Source organism: Sinocyclocheilus rhinocerous, unplaced genomic scaffold, assembly GCF_001515625.1.
Source record: "Sinocyclocheilus rhinocerous isolate Xijiao unplaced genomic scaffold, SAMN03320098_v1.1 scaffold2008, whole genome shotgun sequence".
Taxonomy (NCBI): Eukaryota; Metazoa; Chordata; class Actinopteri; order Cypriniformes; family Cyprinidae; genus Sinocyclocheilus; species Sinocyclocheilus rhinocerous.
In genome coordinates, this window is record NW_015644775.1 from 138288 (window position 1) to 158985 (window position 20698).

Here is a 20698-nt window from a genome sequence, read left to right on the forward strand (position 1 = left end):
CAGTGACGACGAGTCTCTGGTTTAGACCATATGATTTCTCATAATTCATATGACAGAACAAACCACTCCCTTTCTGAGCTAATCCTGCAGTTACTGTGTGATGTAACACACACCCAAATACTTCTTTAGATATATGCAAGGGCTGGACCAATGAACAAATACAGCAATCATTCATTCCCTGACACTCTGGATACAGAAGAAATGTCTTTCATTCTCACAACTATAATACTCACAATTTTCAATCTCCTCAGCCTTCCTATTATTTCAAACCAGGAAATAACCACACATTGTTCATTGCTGAGATCCTAATCTGAAACTACCACTTAACTACCGTCTAACCACATGCTGGCAAAGACCTGTATTTATGTGTGTTTGGCTGTTGTTTGTGTGAACAAAAAATGAAACATAAGGAAACGCCTGTTTTAGTATGCAGCTTTACGTGTTTTACAGAATGAAACAGAGTTCCAAATAATTGTACTTCATGTTACAAAGTCTTTGGGGTCATTGCATCTCCTTTCGTTGATTACATTCTCTTTGGTTTGTCATTAAATAGTTTTCTCCATTTTTACTCATTTAAGCGACTTGTTTAAACACTTGATTCAGAATACATGCCACAACACCATCTTACATTAGCAGGGCATCCACAATTATTGCTTGATCTCAGTTTGTGAACTAATTTTTATGAAAAGAATGAATAAAATATAGTCAGCCTATTAGAATGATTTCTGAAGGATCATGTGACACTGAAGACTGGGGTAATAGCTGCTGAATATTCAGCTTTGCATCACAGGAATACATTTCTTTTTAAAATATATTAAAATAGAAAACTTTTTGTAATAATATTTTACAATTTTACTGTTTTACTGTATTGTTTATAAAATAAATGCAGCATTGGTGAAGAAAAGCAAATTCTTTAAAAAAAGTCTTAATTATTACAATAATAATACATACATAATGAATAAAATATGATATAATGTATATTAATATTATATTATATTATATTACATAAAAGTTTGTGTGTGTGTGCGCATGCGTGTGTACCTGGTATTTATCACGTTATGGGGACCAAATGTCCCCACAAGGATAGTAATACTAGTAAATTTTGACCTTGTGGGGACATTTTTGAGGTCCCCATGAGGAAACAAGCTTATAAATCATACAGAATGAGTTTTTTTGAGAAAGTAAAAATGCACAAAGTTTCCTGTAAGGAGTAGGTTTAGGTGTAGGGTTGGTGTAGGGCAATAGCACATACAGTTTGTACAGTATAAAAACCATTACGCCTATGGAATGTCCCCATAAAACATGGAAACACAACATGTGTGTGTGTGTGTGCGCACGTGTGTGCGTGCGTGTGTGTAAATATTAAGTTTACTTTAACAAAAGCTAAAGTTAAGCAGCTGACATTCAGCTGAATGTTTCAAGTTCCCTCTTACAAAATAACATAAGTATATGACTTTATTAAATTATTAATGACCATTTGTGCACAAAAAAGTATTCTTGTAGCTTCATAAAATTAAGGTTTAACCGCTGATATCACACAGACTATTTTAACAATGTCCTTACTACCTTTCTGGGCCTTGAACGTGGTAGTAGCGTTGCTGTCTATGAAGGGTGTGTGAAACGACATGAGGGTGATTAATTAATGACAGAATTTTCATTTTTGGGTGAACTAACCCTTTAATGTCTTTGCAATGTAAGTAATGATATACTACAGTATGTAGGCCTAAATACACAAATACACATATTAAATAATAGATTTTACTGTCTGGTAATAATGACGATTTTAATTAAATAAACATGTATCTCTTTTTGTTTTTATTCATTCATTTCACTATTATCCTCTCTATCCACTAAAAAGGGCCCTTGACCTCAAAATTAATAAAACGTCTTCTTTACTCCAGTCCAACGGATGGCGCTACTGCATCTTTTGTCACTGTATAACGTGAAAAAAGGGGGTAGAAGAAGAAAGACAGAAGTAGGCGTTAAAACTGACGTGCCTGCCAGATAACAATAGTGAAGACGTGTTCCTCACTCACTCACACTCACCACCAAAAGTTCTCTCAACATCCACCAAGATGGGAATCCGAAAAAAGAACAACAAGAACCCACCGATGCTCAGCCACGAGTTTGTGATCCAGAACCATGCGGATATTGTGTCTTGTGTTGCTATGGTGTTTCTGCTGGGTCTTATGTTTGAGGTAAGAATCCACTTTTGAATTAATTCAATCACTCTTACAGATTTAAGACCAGTCTGGAGTCAAAGATGACAAATCAGCCTGATCAGTGTTTATATTTTTGCTTGTTTTCTATAAGAAATCTAACGGATCTTTCGTGTTCTGTCATAGTCTCGTCCCTTTCACTTCCTTTAACTGCAGGTAGAACTGTTACTTTTTGGGTTTACCTTTTAATGTGCAGCATTTTTTAATCATCTTGCATATTTATGATTCATATAAATTAATATTTTAGAGTAGGTTTTACTCTCAGGCGTATGCGCTAATTGCTTATTGCATTCAGATAGTTGGGAATTTTGATTCACACAAACATGATGCATGAGAGCGAGAGAGGAATTCCCTATGAAGCGATTAAAGGAACTTTTAAACCCGCGAGATAAAAAAAAAAATCACCCGCGCGAATTTATTATATTTAAAGGAGTGTTGAACGGAATAACAGAATTGGTTTGTGAAGATGATTACGTAACATTGTAGCTACCCTGATACTTTTACGCGCAAATGAAGTGTTACGTGGCAATCGGAGAATGACTGAACGTTGTCACCGGTGCACAGCGGCAGCAGGGTCACGATTTTTGTTACCAAAATGCTTTTATTGATAGTAACCTAATGATTTTACACTCTCAGCACTCGTTAGGAATACGAGTTTGCACAACCGTTAGATTTGAACGATAGTTTGCTAAATATCAGCGCTGGTGCATCATGGGAGATGAAGTTTACACTACTGGAACTGATTTTTTGCTCTTAATGGGCATTTCTAAACAGATTTAAGTACGTGATTGTATTCTCATCTATAAATTATAATATCTTGGAAAATGTGTTTGATGAGAAACTGATTATAATTAGTATATATACCATTCACTTAGGGAAAAATGTACACAAAAATATATACTGTCATTTACTTTCCCTCATGTTGCTTAAAATCTGCATGACTTATTTTTTAACACCATTCATTTGCATTGTAAACCTTATTTTACATACAATGCAAGTGAATGGTGAAAGTCCGGCTGCCGTTCTCTATTGCCAGAGTTTTCATTTTGAGATTAACTATTACTTTATTTGTGTATTGACTGCATTTTTATATTTCTTTCCATGTAGATTACATTTGAGTATATATTTTTTTCTTTCTATTTTTACAATTTTCTGTAACATTGTTGTTTTTGTTTTAATTAAAACACCTCAAGATTATCAGGAAGTTTTTGTCTAACAGCTCTACTAATGATGTTTATAAGTGAACTGATAATTGATGGCACTGACACTTACTGTGGCTGTTATAAGAACGATCTAGATAATGTAAAAAAACAACTCCATCGTTTTGTTTTATCATGATTATCTCCTTTTATTTTGTAAGAATAATGCTCACTTCCAAAGTAAGGTGTAAGATCGAGTGCATTGGTTCTGTTGTTCATTATCTTGCTGTTTGCGTTTGGCCAAACAAATCAGTTCTGTCTATACTTAATTAAATCAAGAAGTTACCATACTTGGCCATACTAAGTGTGCAATCATGCAATTTAGCATTTAATAAGACAGCATTATGATCTTTTTTATGCTTGCATTTTGTTTGTATCATGGATTTTAGGAGGTCCAGAGGAAACAGCAGTGAATTACTTCCATTACGGTCTGAAAGATGTGGCCACTGTCTTCTTCTACATGTTAGTTGCCATTATCATGCACGCCATTATTCAGGAATACGTGCTAGATGTAAGTATCCTGTGTAAACTGAATAAACTTGCAATGTTTATCTGAAACAACTAATGTTTGTCCATAAATGTTCGTGTGCATCTTAATAGTGTTTTGGTGCAACATTGTTAATACTAATAAATGTTTTGCCATTTATTTGAATCCACGACTGTTCAGAAAATCAACAGGAAGATGCACTTCTCCAAAACCAAGCACAGCAAGTTCAATGAGTCGGGTCAGCTGAGTGCCTTCTACCTCTTCTCCTGCCTGTGGGGAGCCAACATTCTTGTTTCTGTAAGAGCATCACTACTCTGCTTCATATAAATATGAGCTTGTGTCCAGGTCGGTGTTTATAACGGTGTCTGGAAGATTAATTTGACTTATTCTGCTTCATCTGAAGGAGAACCTCCTGTCCAATCCCGTCAGCCTTTGGGACGGTTACCCGCACACTCTTATGCCGTAAGTACAGCTGTCTGTGCTGCTGGGAAGTGGAGGTGAATTTAAATGCATAGCATGTTTACATTTAAAATAATGGAATATGTTGATTAACGAAGGTAAAGTGATGGTTGTTTCAATGTGGGCCATGAAATGGTGGAGGTTCATATTCCATCTCGCGTCACATCTGCCGATCTACTGCATGAGCACTCATAAGATACATCTTCTTTGGTAAACTGATCTGCCGGGCTGGTTCGCATGGAGAAGACCGTTCAAAAGATTTCTCAAGACTCCTGATCAAATTATCTTGCATTAGTCTACCTCTAATTCTCTCTTCTGATTTTTGTAGACCTACTGTATGTAACACACAGCTTGCAAATGCAATTATCATTGATGTTTGACTTCCATGAGTCGTGGAGATGCTAAAGTTGTTGCTTGTCTTGTTTTAGGTTCCAGATGAAGTTCTACTACATCTGTCAGCTGGGTTACTGGCTTCATGCTATCCCTGAGCTCTACTTCCAGAAGACCAAGAAAGTAAGCAAGCAAAGTGTTTGAGGATGCGCAACATGCATTGAAAACCATATTCATGCATCCTGCTATTGTGACCGGACTGATTTCCCTTTCCAGTGGCTTTGTGTTTACCAAACATTTACTTGACGGAAATTCAGTGAAGACATGACAATAGACAATCACTGTGGACATTTTTGGATGCGCATATATGGAACCGTTTTAGGAGATAGTGTTTATTTGGATGTTTTAATAAATGTTGCATGTTGTTTTGTTTTATTTTTCAGGAGGACATTCCTCGTCAGCTTGTTTATATCAGCCTTTACCTGGTTCACATCACAGGGGCCTACGTTCTGAAGTAAGCAATGTTTATTAATCATCATAAACGGTTGTCAGGGCACACATTATTTACTACAAAATAAATGACATGTTCACTTGAACATTAAATCGAATCGATCCAGAATCCTGCTCTAAATACTAGAGATGCTCTGATCATCGGCCGGAGATCGGTATCGGCCGATAATCACATTTTAAGACTCGATCGGTACTCACTAACTTGGCCGATCTCACGAACCGATCGCAATTTGATGACGTCAACGCGTGACAACGTACATGATGTGTGGGGACATAAATGATTTGGCCCTGCAGTCATGTCATCGCTGGTGTGGAAATGTTACGACGTTTCGAGAAACAATGAAAAATTCGCTATTTGTCGTGTATGTTTTGCATGATGATATGATGAATGGATGGTTCATTTTTAACAGCAGATTCAGTGACGTTAGAGCTGATCTGCGCCTCACTGCACACGTCTGCGGTGCGTTACGGCTCCACGGGAACTGGAGCTGATCGTGGCCGCCCTAGTCAGTGTGTTTATCAGCCAGCCGCGGCACATTTCTGAAGCGGCTCTCCGCGCTGCTTGGCTAAAAATAGTCTTTTGTGAGTTGTCACAGCATGGAGGACGGAACAAAACCTCGTCGGAGCCGTTAGGGATAACGGTAACATAATATGCTGATCGTGGGCTGTTATTTATAAAACAAAATATCTTCTTTGGCCATATTAGCCTACTCAATAGCATTAACACAGGCTTTACTCCTTTCAAACTTTACCTGGAATGTCACCGTTTCTGTCACTGCAACTTCCCGATCAGGCGAACACACACATTTTAACAGCCAATTCAGTGACGTTAGAACTGATCTGCACCTCACTGCACGCGTCTGCGGCGTGTTACGGCTCCACGGCTACCGGAGCTGATCGCGGCCGCTCTAGTCAGTGCTTGTGTTTATGAGCCAGCCGCGGCGCGTTTCTGAAGTGGCTCTCCGCGCTGCTTGGCTAAAAATAGTCTTTTGTGAGTTGTCACAGCATGGAGGACGGAACAAAACTTGTCGGAGCCGTAAGGAATAACGGTAACATAACACGCTGATCGTGGGCTGCTTTTATAAGAACATTTATTTATAAAACAAAATATCTTCTTTGGCCATATTAGCCTACTCAATAGCATTAACACAGGCTTTACTCCTTTCAAACTTTATCTGGAATGTCACCGTTTCGGTCACTGCAACTTCCCAATCAGGTGAATGAACACACACACACATGAAATCGTCTACCTCATGAAAAAATTAAAAGAGTTAATATTTGCATCATTTATGCTTTATTTTATCCACCCGCAAATAATCAGAATGCATTTTTTATTACCTGACCCGTGGATATAGGAAAAGCAAAATATGTTTGCTGCGTAAATCAGATGGACTTATTGGAAATGCAAATTAATTCTGTGCCAGCAGAAGGTGCTTTAAAGCGGGAGAAACAGAGGTTTCCCCAGTAACGGCTGTACACAAAGCAGCGCTAAGCTCACAAACGCTGCTTTATCAGGCATATAACATGCAAGATGAAATGAAATGACATTGAAAATTTTCTAAACATATTCTTCCTTCAGAAATACAGTGATATAAAAACACCCGCGCCTTTTGATTTTTAAACGTGCAGTACGTGCTCATGTTTATTCAACGAAGCCTTTTGGAAAATCCGTCAGTTTTGATATTGTGGCGAGCGCCACAAATAAATAAATGTATGGGAAACGCATCCCACAGCACAACCACCTGAGCCCAACTTCAGTCTACTCATCACCTTAACTTTAACTGCGTTTGTAGCCGGCGCCATAGCCAGACTGATAAACAAACAAAGACCGGAAGTTAACTTCAGGCCAGGCGCGTGCGCCCGATTAAACCATCTATATAAAGCTTGAAGCATCAGAATCGGTATCAGCCGATCACCATAAGAAATCGGTACTCAGTATTGGCTGCAAAAATCCTGATCGGAGCATCCCTACTAAATACTCTACCTCTCAAAAATTTAGAGGCCAGTTTTATATTCAAAAAATGAGCACATTAAATTGATCAAAAGTGATGATAAAGACATTTATAATGTTACAAAAGATTTCTATTTCACTTTCAAATAAATGAGACTTACTATTTGTCAAAAATTCCTGAAAAAGGTCTCATGGTTTCTACAAAAAATTAAGAAACTCAACTCTTTTCAACGTTGATAATAATAACCAAATCAGCATATTAGAATGATTTCTGAAGGATCATCTGACACTAAAGACTAGAGTAATGACTGCTGAAAATTCAGCTTTGCCATCACAGTAATAAATTACGTTTTTAAAATATATTAAAATGGAAAACAATTGTTTTAAATTGTAATGATATTTCATAATATTACTGTTTTTACTGCATTTCTGATCAAAATAAATGCAGCCTTTGTGAGCATTTTTTCCCCAAAATACATTTAAAAAAAAAAAAAAAACTTACTGACCCCAAACTTTTAGACATCAGGGGCCATATGTATAAAGCTGCTCGGAGTAAAAGTTTAGTCTTAAATGTGTCAAAAATCTAAGAATGACGTAATTTTACTCTTATTCCAAGACTTAAGAATAAGTGTGATTCATAAAGGTTCCAAAGTGTTAAGACTAGGTCTCAGCTCCTAAATTATTTAAGAGAGCTGGAGAGGTCTCCTAACCTAGTTAGGAGTAACAAGATGGCAGCAAAGAGGAGGAGACAATGCAGCAATGCACCGGTGATGATGGTCTTATATTGTGGTACTAACCCCACCAAACACAACAGTGGCCAAAAGTGATGTGTGGAGTGGTATTTTTTCTTTTTTTTTTTTCTTTTCACATTTTCACTTAAACCATCAAAATACGAGGGGAAAAAAAAACACTGACCAGTGTTGCCAACTGCTTTCAATTGAAAGCTAAAACAGTTGCTAAATGTTACTAGATTACGTCATAATTGCGAGTTCACTGATCTATATAAATATAGATCAGTGGGAGAGTCTTGAAATCTAGATAAGGTTTGTCCAAGAAACTGATTTTGTTGCTAGGCTTTTGAAAAAAATCTAAACAGGGGTGAGGAAGTCACTAAATCTAGTGACAAAAATAATTTTGTTCAGTGTAGATAAGGTTTGTCCAAGAAATTGATTTTGTTGCTAGGCTTTTGAAAAAAATCTCAAAAGGGGTGAGGAAGACAAATCACTAAATTGGCAACATTGACACTGACTACAACATAATCTGTTATTAATAATTTGTTGGTCCTCTTGTTTTTGCATGACCAAAAAGTATGACCGCATTGGCATGTTGGCATGTTTCATTGCATTATTATCACAAAAAAAACAAAACTGATTCTAATCAACTATGCAATATGCTTACAAAATTAACACATTTTTTTTTTTTTTTTAAATTAAGGTTGAAGATGTCAAATTTCCTAGGCTGGCATCACTTTTGACCACTACTATATGGCAGTTCTTTGACTTTCTAACTGACCGCCAAACCATGCTGCAAAAACAAGCCACTTTCATGAGGAGTGTAGGCTTTCCTGGAGTTGTTGGAGCTGCTGATGGAACTCATGTTCACTTGATGGAACTCATGTTCACATCATTGCTCTAACTGTAAATGAGGAGACATACCATTAAACAAAGCATTAGTAACAATTTGTGATAATTTTGCACAATGCAAAGCATTTTTTTTTAATAAATTTAAATATTAAAATATTTCACTGTCTTAATTAAATAATTGTATTGTAGTTACATTAAATGATTAGTGTTGTGCTGCTGTGACTTCACATGAGCAGGCTCACTATTGGCTGATTCAGAGGTCGAGGGCAGCCATTTTGGGCTGACATCATTGTAGTCCTTAGTTTGCAACACTTAAGTGTCAGTCTTAGACTTTACTAAAAGTTGCTTTTAGCTTCTTTATAAAGGTCTCCTACTCTTAGAGAAGTCCTACTTGTAACTAAGAATTTTTTGACACTTAAGTCAAAGATTAAGACTATTCTTAAGAGCATTCCTGAGAAGTTTTATACATACGGGCCCTGGATCCGTATTCACAAAACATCTTAAGGCTAAAAGTAGCTCATAACTCGCCGATTTAGGAGAAAATCTTAAAAATAATGGGCGTGTCAATCCTAAATTTAGGACTCCTAAATTTTTGCCCTAAGAGTATTTCACAAAGTGTTTTAGCACTAAAACTAGCTCCTAAATCTGTGAAATGTTAGGAGTAGTGAAGAGGACTCCTAAGTCCCAAAGACCAAGCCACAAACTATTCTTAAAATGGCTGTTGCCGGCAATCTGCCTCTGAACGTAAACATTTTAGAAACATTTGATGATGATAACCTTTTTAAAAGGTATCACCTTTGGTTTTGGAGGTTACCCCAACTCCTAATTTTCCTTTAACTATATCCTTGTTTTCATTAACCAGTTGGGCAAGAAGTTACAGCTGTTCTTGCATCCAGGACAGAAACTAGCAAAGAATATTTACATTACCAAAGAACATCATATTCTTGTGTATTATGTATTATGCTCTTTAAAAACACTCCCGTTATAATCCGTGAAGCTACCTACACTGTATCATGAATAAATCTCTTACCGCTTATTTACACTGCACACGTCTGCGGCACGTTACGGCTCCGACACGGCCACCGGAGCTGATCACGGCTACTCGCCACCCGCGCCACGGCAAGTTTCTGAAGCGGCTCTCTGCGCTGCATCACTAAAGATAGGCGCCTATATTTTTGACAGATAATAATAATAATAATAATAATCGTCTTGCTGTCGTCAAAGAAATCAGCCACAGGCGATATCTCTGAGTATCGTCGATACATGATACTATCGTCTACCGGCACAACCCTAAATTGAAGGTTGTGATGACAATTTGTTTCCTTACCATAATGTATTCCCTTAAATTCTTTATTGTCAAATGTATGTTGAATGTAAACTCCTATTAGGAATTTAACCATTCAACGTGAATTTATCCGAGAATATTCTTAAATAAGGAAATATATTCAGTGATTGGTCCATGCGTGTTTCGTCATCCAAAATCCCGTTTGTGGCACAACAAAGTGTCGTGAATCAACTCTAAGACTGACACTTAAGATTGACTTCTCTCTATTCCTTAGTAAAAGTTTGTCTCAGCAGCTTTGTGAATGGGTTTTAAGAGAAAACTCTTAGCTAACAACTTTTACTGCTATTTAGGAGAGCTCTTAGTGGTAAGATAAAATTTGAGAATACGGGCCCAGATATTTTTGATCGGCTGTTGTTACACCTGATTATGACATGGTGTAAAGTTAATTCCAAAAGTATGCATAATGACAGGAAATGACACTTTTTAAAGACTAATACAGCATTTTCATTCATGTTTAAACCATTAATGATGTGTTTTCCAGTCTGAACCGGTTGGGCCTGGTGTTGCTGGTTCTGCATTACTTTGTTGAGCTCCTCTTCCATCTATCCCGACTCATTTACTTCAGCAATGAAGATAGACAGACCGGGTGAGTGCTATTCATTACACAGACCAAGTCCAGCTGATAAACACCTCTACTGATTTTTATTGTGCACCGATAGATTGAATATTAGCACATTTCTGTGTTTGAACTCAGGAAAGGATGACCATTATGAAGCATTTTGTGTATGTTAACAGGTTTACAGTTTGGGCTGTTCTGTTTGTGCTGGGCCGGTTGTTGACTCTTTCCCTGTCTGTTCTCACTGTGGGCTTTGGACTGGCCGGAGCAGAGAAACAGGGTCTGAACCTCGCAGAGGGAAGCTTTAATGTCCTGGTTGTTCGGTAAGCAGGGTGAAATTCATCTGGTTGTATTCCTTCATAATTGCAAAGGAAAGGAAGGAATAATTAAGATCAATCATGCAAACGTCTTAGCATTTTGGATTGCTCTTCAGAAATTTAAATTGAAAAATTTCAGCATTTTTTCAAGAAGCAATTTTTAGCAACTTATTAGGGCCTTTCGCACCGCGGGAACCTTTTCATAGTACCAGAACTAATTGTGGAACTACCCACTTTTAAAGCAAGTGCTTTGTCATGTGATATGTTTGAATTTCTGTAGAGCTTTTAAGGAGGAAAATCTCTGTTAAAATCAAATGGTTTGCACCATGCTGGTTTTGTGGTATGTGCAATGCTGTCCAAATCTAATTTGCACAGTTTAGTTTTGAAGTGTTTGGTTTTCACTGTAAAAGTGCAGAGTGAGAGATGATAACACCGTTGTGTAGCCCAAAAAAAAAAACAATAAATTGGCATCAAATATAACAATTTTCTGTAGTGGCCCAAAATTTCCAGTCAGCCATCAAAAAAAGTCTCAACTCATAATATGCATAATATATAATCACATTATAAAAGCTTTTCTACTTGAGAGCCTTTTGGATGGACATGATTCATTTAAACACCAGATGATGGAAAAGCAATGACGACCTTTTGCTTTATTATTGTTGGAGTTGTTTGTAATGGCACTCTGTTTCTCTCAGGGTGACTGTCCTGGCTGCAATATGCACCACTCAGGCTTTTATGATGTGGAAATTTATCAACTTCCAGCTGCGACGATGGAGAGAACACGCACAGACTCAGACCTTAAAGAAGAAATCATCCTCTTCTAAGAGCAAATCAAAGAAAGGTCAGTATTGCCCACTTAAGATCAGTTTACACCTTTATTAAAATACCACACGCTATTCTAATGTTCCAGTTAGGGGTGGGCGATATGAGTCATTTTAGAGGCTGCTGCCACTTTATTTTACCAATATACAGACATGCATCTGATTTTCTCCCAACTGTTTACATTCACTTAAGACATAAGTGTTTACATAAATACTCACCAAAATGGCACTTTGACAATTTTGTGTGTATCTGACCATCGAAACGCAGAAAGCCAATAAAGAAAACTAAGTTCTGGATTGTATGCTGTATGAGAGATGTGCATGTTTTGGGGGAAAGTCAGCGCAAGTACTGTACCTTGTTCTTTTTTGCGGCTTATTGCACTTAAAGGAATAGTTCACCCAAAAATGAAAATTCTATCATTAATTACTCACCCTCATGTTGTTCCAAACCTGTAAGACTGTCGTTCATCTGATGTCACATGGACTATTTTAACGATCTCCTTACTACATTTCTGGACCTTAAACACATTGCTGTCTATGGAGGGTCAGAAAGCTCTCATATTTCATCAAAAATACATTAATTTGTGTTACGAAGATGAACGAAGGTCTTACAGGTTTGGAATGATATGACGGTGAGTAATTAATGACAGAATTTTCATTTTTGGGTGAACTATCCCTTTAATAACACTCTTTAGCAAAGCATATCTAGAATCTACATTTAAGCAATAAAGTACTTCAGGCTGTACTGTATTGTGAATATAGAGTTGTTTTTAAAGTGTATTGCTTTTATTAAGCAAAATCATTAAATTTAAAGATAATTTGCCTAACAATGAAAATTGTAATTTACTCACCCTCAAGTTCTTCCAAGCCTGTATAAATTACTTTCAGCTACTGAACACAAAGGAAGATATTTTGAAGAATTTTGGTAACAGTTGATGGTAGCCGTTGACTTCCATAGTATGGGAAAAAAAAATACTATGAAAGTCAATGGCTACCGTCAACTCTTAGGTTACCAGCATTCTGCTAAATATCTTCTGTGGTCAGCAAAAGAAAGAAACTAATTTTAGGAGCAAGTGGAAGGTGAGTAAATGGTGACAATTTTCATTTTTGGGTGAACTATCTCTTTTAGTGGCATCTTTCTACCTGGAGATGCACTACAAATGTTAGTGCAAATGTTTGAAATATTTTTTTACTTTTTGAAAGAAGTCTCTTATGCTCATCCAGCTGCATATATCTATTCATAAATATAGTAAAAATACAGTAAAAACAGTAATATTGTGAAAAATTATTACAATATGACTAGGGCTGCGCGATATCGTTTCAGCATTGATATCGCGATGTGCGCATCCACGATAGTCACATTGCGAGATGTGCGATGTTTAGTATACTGATCGTTATATTTATACTGATTGCTTTCTTTGAACACACAGACACTGTGTCTACACCGGACGTGAAAAGCGACCGTTGCAAATCATTTGAACTTTGTGTCAGTTTGTCATAAATAAAACTGTCGGGGATTTGTCTTGTCACGCCACATCTAGTGTATACAGCATCACTGATTGTATTGTGTTCTATAATATTTTGATGAGTCGTGCCGTGCCGCTCGCGTCTGGTGTACACGGTGAGAGCCACGCAGATGCATGTGAACACTGAATTCCATTCACTTGCGCGTCTATTTGCGCCTGAAATGACACATACGTGTGAAATTATGTCAAAATGCATGTCTCTGCAAGTATCCTTGTAAACACAGGTGCTTATGGTTTAGATGAAGGTAAACCATTGAGAACGAAAATGGATGTGTAACAGTATATGGGTTCACAGCAGTTTAATGTTCCTGAGGCTTTCTGTGTCACGAATGTTAATCAAACAACAAAACACAGAGGAAAAATCACTTTCGTAGCTTTAAAACTGATTTATTAGATTTAATTTATACAGTGAAGACTATGTAGTGCTATTTTACATTTGATTATTCAATGTCTGTACCTGAATACTATTAGACTTACCTAAAAAAAATATAAAGCACTGTTTATTTCATTTGTATCTTTGTTCTCTTATATTTATCCATGCTTGCAATTTGTTTTTTTCTATACTGATTTACTCGCCTACAAAATCACCCTAATCATTGATTATTTTTATTCAAGTCATCTGGTGTGTTTTTTTTTCATATCGCAATTGCGATATATTTTGTTTTTCTGCTATGAGTTTTTTTTTTTTTTTTTTCCAATATCGTGCAGCCCTAAATGTGACGTGAAGTCCAAGTAATGGTAACCCATACTCAGAATTTGTCTTCCGTATTTAACCCATCCAAGTTTGTGCACACACATTAGGAGCAGTGAGTAGTGAACACACACACACACCCATAGCAGATGTGGGTATTGAGTGTGGCAGAGAGCGCTGTTCAGTCACTTCCCCCACCGACATTTCCTGCCAGTTTTGAGACTCGAACCTGCAACCTTCAGGTTACAAGTCTCTATGACTCTCTAACCATCAGGCCACAACTGCCCCTATTTAAAAGAACTGTTGTCATTGCTGGAGTAATGACTGCTGAAAATTCAGCTTTGCCACTACAAAAATAAATAACATTTTTAAATATATTAAAACAGAAATAAGATCTTTTAAATTGTAATTATTTCTGATTTTGTATTGCTTTTACTGTATTTTTGATCGAATAAATGCAGCCTTGGTGACTATAAGAGACTTTTTTCAAAAACATAAAAGAATTGATTATCCCAAACCTTTGAAAAATAGTAACAGCACTTCAGGTGTCCAGACAACAAAATCACTTGCGTCAAGCATCTTCTCATTTGTATTTTCACAGCCAATGGTGTGAACGGATCTGTTGGTGCCAGTGGAGCAGATTCCCCAAGAGCGAGGAAGGAGAAGTCATCATAAACTGCTCTTGGTCCCAACTTCTGTCCTGGCTGAAATCAGCCTGATCATTCCTCTCCCTCCTCTTTGTCCAACAGTTTATCTGTAGCCCCTTTTCCCTTTCCCCTCTTGTTTATCTGAAGAAAAAAAAAAAAAACTTGCAATATGGCAACATCCTCATCCTGCTCCTTGATACTGAATGCTGTATTTCATGAAGCCATCCAACTATTATGTCTCTTTGCAAGAAGGGCTTAAGGAAAAGTGGCTTTGGGGGCTTTTGGAGGGGTTCTTTTTATCCCCCCCCCCTACATTTGTTTCCTTATTCTGAAGGTCCATATGCTCTTTGCTTTATTTGCTTAATGCTGCAATCCCAAATCCGAATCTATGATCCAGCCATACCTACAAAGAAAACATGAAAGCTGTGGCGAAAATGTAACTTATTTTTACAAGTGCCTAACCATACTTCATTTTGACAGATCAGAGAGGAATAATTCAGTATTTTAACTTGAGTTTGAAATCAGGGTTGTGTTTAAAGTTCTCTGAAGGCTCACAGTTTTTGTTGAATCTATCCTATGCATTTAGAACCACGTCTAATGTCTCTTCATTTGTGTTATATAAACGCATTCACATTTTTCATTCGAAAAAAGATCACAAGCAAAAATGTTCATTTGATGCCTTTTTTTAATGAATTCCATTTGATGCACTGTACTGCATAATTGGTCAAGGTAAGCAAAAAAGTGTAATGCTCCACAAATGTTGTTAAATTAGCAAAGGATGATGAACAAAAGCTGTGTGCTTTTGATTTGTCAGTAGATTATACCTTTTATTCTTGAACTTGGCAAATCTGACTTTGCTGTTCGGTGTTGATAACACATGAAAATGTCAAATCACAAGTGTCATTCCAGTGTGAGTGTGAGACTGAAGTCAGGATCTAAGGAAAAGTTCTCAGAAATAATTTTCATAGATTGTTTTGATTTAAGAACAACAGTACATAGAGAATGAAGTTCAATAAAAAAAAGCATTGTCATCTCACATTTATTTTACCCAAGTACAACCAGTGACTACATTAATATAAATGTTGTTTTCACAGTATTTGTCCCCATTTCAATGTATTGGTTATTAGTCTATATTTGTTTTACCACATTTTAGAAAATAACGGTCAAAACATTTTCAATATTATTATTATTATTATTATTTTGTATAAATTCGTGACAAGGGGATGAATGGCTTGAACCGCTCAAAAACAAAGTCAAGTTTTCAAACAGCGTTTCAGTAAATTTCGAGTCCGAGTTGGTCAGAAAGCGCCAAATAACCATAATAACGCTCGTGAACAGTAACCATAGCAACAGTTGTTCGAGAATCTAGGGCATAGAAAAACGTTAGGCCTAATAATACAACAATTTGTTTTATAAAAAATGTTATTTAATAACTTAATACGTAATTCTCAAATGAAATACAGTAAAAAAGCATACTGAAAACTTGATTTATTTCATTTTGCTTCATGAGGTAATTTTCCTTAAAATGTTGGTGTTGAACATGTAGTGGCGCTGTTCGCCAAGATTTTTCTTAATTGTAAGCACAGTGATATTTATTGGTTTCGCAAATCACTCTGCGCGTATGCTGTGGGTATTTTTCATTAGCAAAAGTATAAAATATGAAACCAAAATAACATTTCTATTAATGCTTTCCTGAACTAACAGTACAGTCTCTTTCGGGACGTTTCGTTGCGACAACCCCGTGCTGTTTCACAATTGTTGTCAAGCGCGTGCCAATCTGAAAGAGTGTGAACAGCGAATATTGCACAAGTCACTGTTTGCAGATTTCCTTTTGAGAGAATTTACATTCGCTGTAGACCTTTGATCGACACGGGTTGCAACTGTAGGATTCGTTTCGTTTCGCCCGTAACGTTACTTCATCTCGCTCGCTGGCTGGCGTTCACATGGAAGTATTTTTATATAGGAAATCAACCTGTCGCCGTGTGGATTTTGATCGGATACCTGACACATTTGGGGTTTATTGCTGTGCTGAGTAATCACGGTAAGCTTTGGCTTTCTGCCCGCTCAAACAGTCACTGAGCTCGTGGCCATTTGAGGCTTGTATTCTGGGAGAAAAGTAAGACATGTTTGTGTATTTGATAACTCGATGCAGTTATGATACATGGTGGAGTACTAGACTATTGAAAAACCCTTATAGGGGCTTCCTCATTGTTTTTCACAGATGTGCATTACCTTTAAACGACGGCTAGAGGTGGACTCATAATCGAGGAAATGTGTCTGATAAATGCAAAAATAATTTTAATTGCCGGTGGAGTACTAGACTATTGAAAAACCCTTATAGGGGCTTCCTCTCATTGTTTTTCACAGATGTGCATTACCTTTAAACGACGGCTAGAGGTGGACTCATAATCGAGGAAATGTGTCTGATAAATGCAAAAATAATTTAAATTGCTTTTATATTTTATTATTAAGCTATATATAATAACATTTCCTTCAGTTATGTGACAAAATCAACATCTTGATTGTTTTTCAGTATATGGAAGACTTGAGGCGATGAGATGTCTAGAAGGTGAAAGAAGTACTAATGATGGATAAAACTGGATTTAAATTGACTATTTGCTATTCTCAGACCCAAGCGCTCTTGAATTGTCTGTTATATTGTCAAGGCCTTAACTTGGTCAAAAAGGTTCTGATGTTAAGTTTGTACTTTTTGTTAAAAAAGTTTTTATTTGCTGACAAATGTAGATTAAATGTATATTAAGAGTCCTGAAGTAATAAATCATAACACGCAGGATGTGATGTATGGAGGTCTGGAAAGCAGTTTCATGTGGGTCATCTAATGTGATTTTTAATTAAGCTGTTATGACATTGATAATAGAGTGCAGATTGCTTTGGGTTTGGAATAACAACAACACCGGGTCGACCACTCTGGCACACTTTTTCCTCCCACAGCACCACTTTAAAGGCGAAAGCTTTTGTAAACTGGCCTTTCAACACTTGTTTTGATTCCCTCCCGTAATATTATGAAACATCTCCTCGCAGTTTAAAAAACACAAAGACAGAAAATCCAATCCAACGGGTGAGCCGTGTCCAATTACGTTTGCTGTATCATCATTTTGCCCCGTTGCTCACTGCAAGGTTGCTATGCAGGCTAGAGTAAACGAGTAGATACTGGTGCCCATAGTATGTGGGGGAGGTTTTGCTGGCGAGATAAACAAGAAGCCAGCCATCGTTAGGCGTAAGGCACCAGAAACATGGCGGCGGCAGTTAACTATAATGCTGTTTCACCAACCCGAAGGTCAGAGCTGGACATAACGTGCAGGATTTAAAAGGAAACAAAACACTGTAAGTCCGACATGGTTGCAAATGTTGATTGTTTGCCGGTGAATGGGGTGGCTTTGTAACGCGATTTTTACACGCTCGCTGCAGGATCCAATCACAGTTCCGCGGCGGCGGTATCCTGCATTAGCTTGCTAAACCAGCTACACTCGCTATTTCAGCTTGGCTACTTTGCAAAGTTAGAGAGTTGTGTTTTGCCTGTTGTTGTTGTGTAAACAAATTGCTTTGAGCGACCTTGAAGCGGATGCACGGCTGTTATTGTTTTAACATTTCAATTGTGTCGCTGATTTACTTGATTCGCCCGCGCTGCTCGCATTTGAGCGATTAAGTTTAGCCAGCTCCCCCCTCTTATTTGTCTGGCTAGCTTTAGCCTGCGAGCCTCCATTTGACCAGGCGAGGAAGGCAAGTCCAACGATATTCAGTGGTATTTTAACTTTATCTGGCAGAGCTGTTACATCGTAACGTGTGAATGGAGTTCCACTGGAATACTTGTGTTACATTGGAGCCAGTCAGACTGTAACCGTTCTGAAGCGAGCCGCTAAAAGCAACAATGTAGCGTTCGCGGGCGCGTTCTATTGAAAGTAAACGCGCGTTGTTATTTGACAGTCTCCGCGTTTCGTTTCTGTGCGGACTGAGATTAGGGAGTAAGCTCTCTGCTCGAACTATTGCACGCCACGGTTCGGTTTTCTGGAGCTCGACTGATTGAAGAAAGGAAAAGTTGGGGCGCCAGTAGCTGGGAATGCTGCTAATTAGCATTTACCTCGTGATTTGCCTGAACTCCACTATTTTTCACAAGCGCTTATATGTGGAGCAAAGGCTGCTTTTGTCGTCCAGCTCACCGGGAGGTCTTTAGTTTGGTCGACAGAGTTCGTATCCGCCGTGACGAGGTCTAACGGTGTATGACGTCACGCCGCCGGGTAGTTCATTGGGTCTAGGTCATGTTTAGATGCACCTTAGCATTTAAGTCGTAACACCTCATATAGATACATTTGGTCTTGAATACGTGTTTTTTTTATTTGTTTGTCTACATTCTATTGTTGTTTTTTATCTCTCTCTCTCTTTCTTTCATCTCTCTTATTTAATTATCATTAAAACTTGGCAATATTGCGAGTGTGAATTGTGAGAATAGGTTATATTTTTTTTCCCTCTAAGGATTCCAGTTCATTAACGATGCCATTGACGATTTATTTTTATAACATTTTACAATGCAAGTTCCATTTGTTAACTGCTTTGGTTAATATGAACTAACAAAGGAAATTACTTAAAAAAAAAAAAAAAAATGTACATGATCTAACAATGGACAGACAGCTGTATTCGTGTTAACTAACGTTAACAAAGATGAATAAATACAAATTATTGCTAATTGTTTTTTAATGTTAGTTAATGCATCAACTAATGTCAAATAATATTAAAATATTTGGAAATAAGAAATACTATTCACTTTTACAGCCCTTAAATTTGACCAGAACAGTTACAACAAACCAGAAATAAATTACAAACAAACACAAAATTTAATATGCTATTAAAATGTGTGTTAAAAAGTGCTTTTTAATAGAATCCTTGGTTCATTTCGAGTCACACGTGACAAAACACTTGTGATTCAGTAAGAGTCAGCTTACTGATTCAAACTGAAGTGTTTTTGATTCACTATAAAGAACTGGTCCATAAGATATGTTAATGTAAAAAATCTTGTGTAATATAACTTGTGTTTGTTTGTTTGCTGGTTTTTATTGTATTTGTTATACTTGTATTTTTTTTTATTGTTTTTGCCATGAAAATAGCCTAAGATGCAGACATGGCATTAAATAAAAATATACTATACTGGTGATTCGTTTGGGAATCGGACTGCAGTGGTTGCTGTATGTTTGCAGTGTTGCGGTGCAACTAGTAAATTAAAGTAGTAAATTAAACCCTACAGGAGTATTTTAGTATTTAGTATCAATATGTTCTGTTAACTGAATCGAATGTCATGACAGTTCTGTTTGAACCTGTTTCCGTATAAGAACAGGTTCTCAGCTCCCAAACCCTATTGGTTTTCTCCATTGGTGGTTTATAAGAAATTATCTGCTTGAATGCACAAACTTGGAGCCTATGCACTGACAGCTGGTGTTCACCTCAGATTTGCATCAGTGCTGCTAAGAGCTGCAGTAGTGCAACTCAGCCTGTTGGACCAGTAGTTCAGTTCATGCTAGCTTTGTTACCCACCTCTTACATCATGCTGACACATTCCACAGTAGGGCTTGTGTGGTGAGCAAATGCTCCCACAGCCCAACATAAGAGTAATATGGCCATTGCTTTAATTAGTTTGACTTGTGAACAATGCAGAGTATTGTTTTATAGTTTTATGTATATGCAAGCAAACTTGTTATTTTTAAAACTAAAATAGCCTTTTAAAAATAATTTGAACTGAAATAAATCTAAAACGTTTAAACTTAGACTTTAAAAAAAATGAATTAAAAAAATTAAAGTTCAAAAACTGAAATAAAAATAAAACAATACTAATAAAAAGAACAAAAGCACATTCAAAATTACTAAAATAAACTAAACCTTTACAATTCAAAAATAAAATAAAAATTGGACTGTTGCCATTTCCAAATATTAAAAAAAAAATTTACTAGCAATTTCTGAGTGAAATTGTTTTTACATTTTCTCAAACCCAGTTATTTATTTATTTAGCTGTTTACCAATAAATAGGTCAAAAGCCTGTGGTATGGCCTT

The 20698-nt window shown here is 36.9% G+C and overlaps 1 protein-coding gene and 1 long non-coding RNA gene across 2 annotated transcripts in view; both read left to right on the forward strand.

Moving 5' to 3' along the window:
* Positions 1 to 2075: 2075 nt before the first annotated feature.
* tram1 (translocation associated membrane protein 1) lies at positions 2076 to 16076 on the forward strand. The gene is made up of 10 exons (XM_016576620.1): positions 2076 to 2198; positions 3759 to 3929; positions 4086 to 4202; positions 4309 to 4367; positions 4793 to 4877; positions 5138 to 5208; positions 10565 to 10669; positions 10819 to 10962; positions 11652 to 11797; positions 14596 to 16076. Exons 1-10 carry the CDS (start codon positions 2076 to 2078, stop codon positions 14667 to 14669), a joined length of 1095 nt encoding a protein of 364 aa, XP_016432106.1. The 3' UTR covers positions 14670 to 16076.
* A 538-nt stretch (positions 16077 to 16614) lies between these two features.
* Positions 16615 to 20698, forward strand: part of LOC107758811 (uncharacterized) — a 31593-nt gene continuing 27509 nt past the window's right edge. Inside the window, exons 1-2 of the long non-coding RNA XR_001642060.1 lie at positions 16615 to 16682; positions 17175 to 17986. This is a non-coding gene — a long non-coding RNA (uncharacterized LOC107758811). The remainder of the gene's footprint in view (positions 16683 to 17174; positions 17987 to 20698) is intronic.